This window comes from Montipora foliosa, chromosome 6 (genome assembly GCF_036669935.1).
Source record: "Montipora foliosa isolate CH-2021 chromosome 6, ASM3666993v2, whole genome shotgun sequence".
In the NCBI taxonomy this organism is placed as follows: Eukaryota; Metazoa; Cnidaria; class Anthozoa; order Scleractinia; family Acroporidae; genus Montipora; species Montipora foliosa.
This window is the reverse complement of record NC_090874.1, coordinates 21,574,925-21,577,424: the sequence shown is the minus strand read 5'-3', so window position 1 is coordinate 21,577,424 and position 2,500 is coordinate 21,574,925. Positions and strand designations below refer to the sequence as shown.

The 2,500-nt window shown below is 38.4% G+C and overlaps 1 protein-coding gene across 1 annotated transcript in view; it reads left to right on the top strand.

Annotated features, from left to right (window-relative positions):
* Window positions 1-1,666, top strand: part of LOC138006963 (BCL2/adenovirus E1B 19 kDa protein-interacting protein 3-like) — a 2,828-nt gene extending 1,162 nt beyond the window's left edge. Inside the window, exon 4 of the mRNA XM_068853603.1 lies at window positions 1,556-1,666. Within this exon, the coding sequence (XP_068709704.1) occupies window positions 1,556-1,639 (84 nt within the window). The 3' untranslated portion in view covers window positions 1,640-1,666. The remainder of the gene's footprint in view (window positions 1-1,555) is intronic.
* The last annotated feature ends 834 nt before the right edge of the window (window positions 1,667-2,500 follow it).

Genomic DNA, 2,500 nt, shown 5'->3' with positions numbered 1-2,500 from the left:
CCTGGTATGGAATATGAACTTATTAAACAAATCTTGTGCAAAAACTTGGGAGAAAAGCACAGTTTCCATTAAATACACAATAATATTATTTCAAATCCTAAGATAAGTCAGATAACTCAAACCAGAATCGTTGTGATTTCTTTCCTTGTCTACATGTAGTGTCAAATGTCACCTTGAACTTTACCCACCAAGTGGCAGGAGGTTTGATTTTGCACAATGTCAAGCTATTTGCAAGGAATGTCATTGAACTGTTTTGACTTACACTGCATTGTTTCACGTACGAATTATGACACAAGATCCATTTCTCTAAAAAAAAAAAAAAAACACAAATTGTCATTCATCTACGATTCAGATAAGGCTTATCAAGAGAATTCTCTGGCATTTGCTGAAAACTGGGATAATTTAGTTTTTGGTTTCTTGTTACAATAGGCCCTTAAAAGTTTCATCTACTAACATGTTGCTCATTGAGAACATTGCTGGGGACACAACCCTATTGAAGTTTTTCCTGTAGCACAACTCAGGATTTGTACAGGTCATGGAAGTCCTGGAGAGTCAGCATGGATTTGCAATGTCGTGAAATGATCCAGGCCTGGAAATCCTCTTGGAAAATCACATCTGCCATTGTGTTAAGACAAAAATAAAATTATGATCTCAATTTTTGGCAAAGGGCACTGCAAACCTGTCTATTTGTACTCATTTCATTTCATATTCTGGATCATGTACATTTCAGGATTTCCTGAGTGACATGGATTTTCTCTTATGTGGTCCTGGAAAAGTCACAGAATTTTACGACACAAAAAGTGTAAAAACCCTGACAAGCAAATTAACATTGCTGGTTGCAGAAACTAAAGTGCTTCAAAATAATTACATTTTTGCCTTTTTTGGTGGCCTTGTGGTTAGTATGCTCGACACTGGATTGAGTGGTCCAGGTTCGGGTCCTGGCCGGGGACATTGTGTTGTGTTCTTGGGCAAGACACTTTACTCTCACGGTACCTCTCTCCACCCAGGTGTATAAATGGGTACCGGCGTAATGCTGGGGGTAACCCTGCGATGGACTAGCATCCCATCCAGGGGGGAGTATAAATACTCCTAGTCGCTTCATGCTTCTGAAACCGGAGATAAGCGCCAGCCTGATGAGCCTTCTGGCTCTTGAGCAGAGACTTTACCTTTACCTTTTCAAATCAACACCTATCCACTTTCAAAAAAATGCCCTTTGTTTTCAATGGTGCAAGAGTGCATGCACATGACAAGGTCGAGGAAAGGGATAAAGCGCCCACTTTTAATGATCAGCCTTAAAGTTGATAAACCGCTTTGGGTTGATGCTGTATGATGTGTACGCACTAAAAGGCAGCCAAATAGGCAATGACTGTAATCTGTCATCCTAATTTCTTGTACTGCTGGCGATGCAAATGTTTTGATGATTGTTGTGCATGTAGAAGCCCTTTTAGTCTTTGATATATATATATATATATATATATATATATATATATATATATATATATTTACACTCTGGCCTAGGCCACTATTAACTTTATAGTTTGTGTCTTCGTTTAAGGCTGAGAGTGTATTGCCCCAGGAACAAAACACTGACTGGATTTGGGAGTGGTCAAGCCGGATTGAGGCACAACCTCAAAAGTAAGAAAGCTGCATTATTTTACAGTCACTATGTACATCATTCACTAGGGCCTTTTGAGTAGATGGTCTTGAGAAAACTATGGATTCTCTGTTTGTTTCTTTGGTCCATGCATGTACACCTGTAAGGCAGGTTAAAGCCCTGCTTTAAGTGACCTGCCTTAAAGTGCACATGACACAAAATGTTTTATTAGCTTGTTTGAAAGAGCTTTCAAAATGATGAAGAATGGCGTTTATTTATTCTGATAGCTCTCTTGGTTGCTGAGTTATTCAGATTTAGATTTATGCAAAGTAGACGACTTTTGACGTCACAGTGGACACAAAATAATGCAAAATCACAAAAAATGGAATATCTCTGAATACGTTTTCTGTATAGAACTGAAACTTTTTACAGTTCTTATACTCATTACAAAGTTCCATGATATGGCCCACTGTGACATTTCCATAGCAATGCAATGGGCACCAGGGCCTCTCCATCCAAAGGGTAAAATCCCCAATAAGGGTTATTTGCTTTTGATGTTCATTCAGTGGGTGCGAGCGAATAAATTATGGACATTACACAGCATAAGCACAAGGAAGTCTGTTAGAATCTGGAGCAACAAAGAAAGCATTTTTCATTTCAGGAAGGTAGAGGTCTGGTAAGGAGTATGTTGCTATGGTGACATCATAATCACTATCACAATGTGTAGTTTGGCAGCGCATCAACCCTGCAAAATTTCAACCCTGCAGACTTTGTATTTGCAAAGATATTCCATATTATGTGATTTACATAATTTTGTGTCCACTATGTGACGTCACAAGTCCTCTAATTTGCATAAATCAAAATCAATAATAATTTGGCAACCAAGAGTGCTATTACAATAATTAG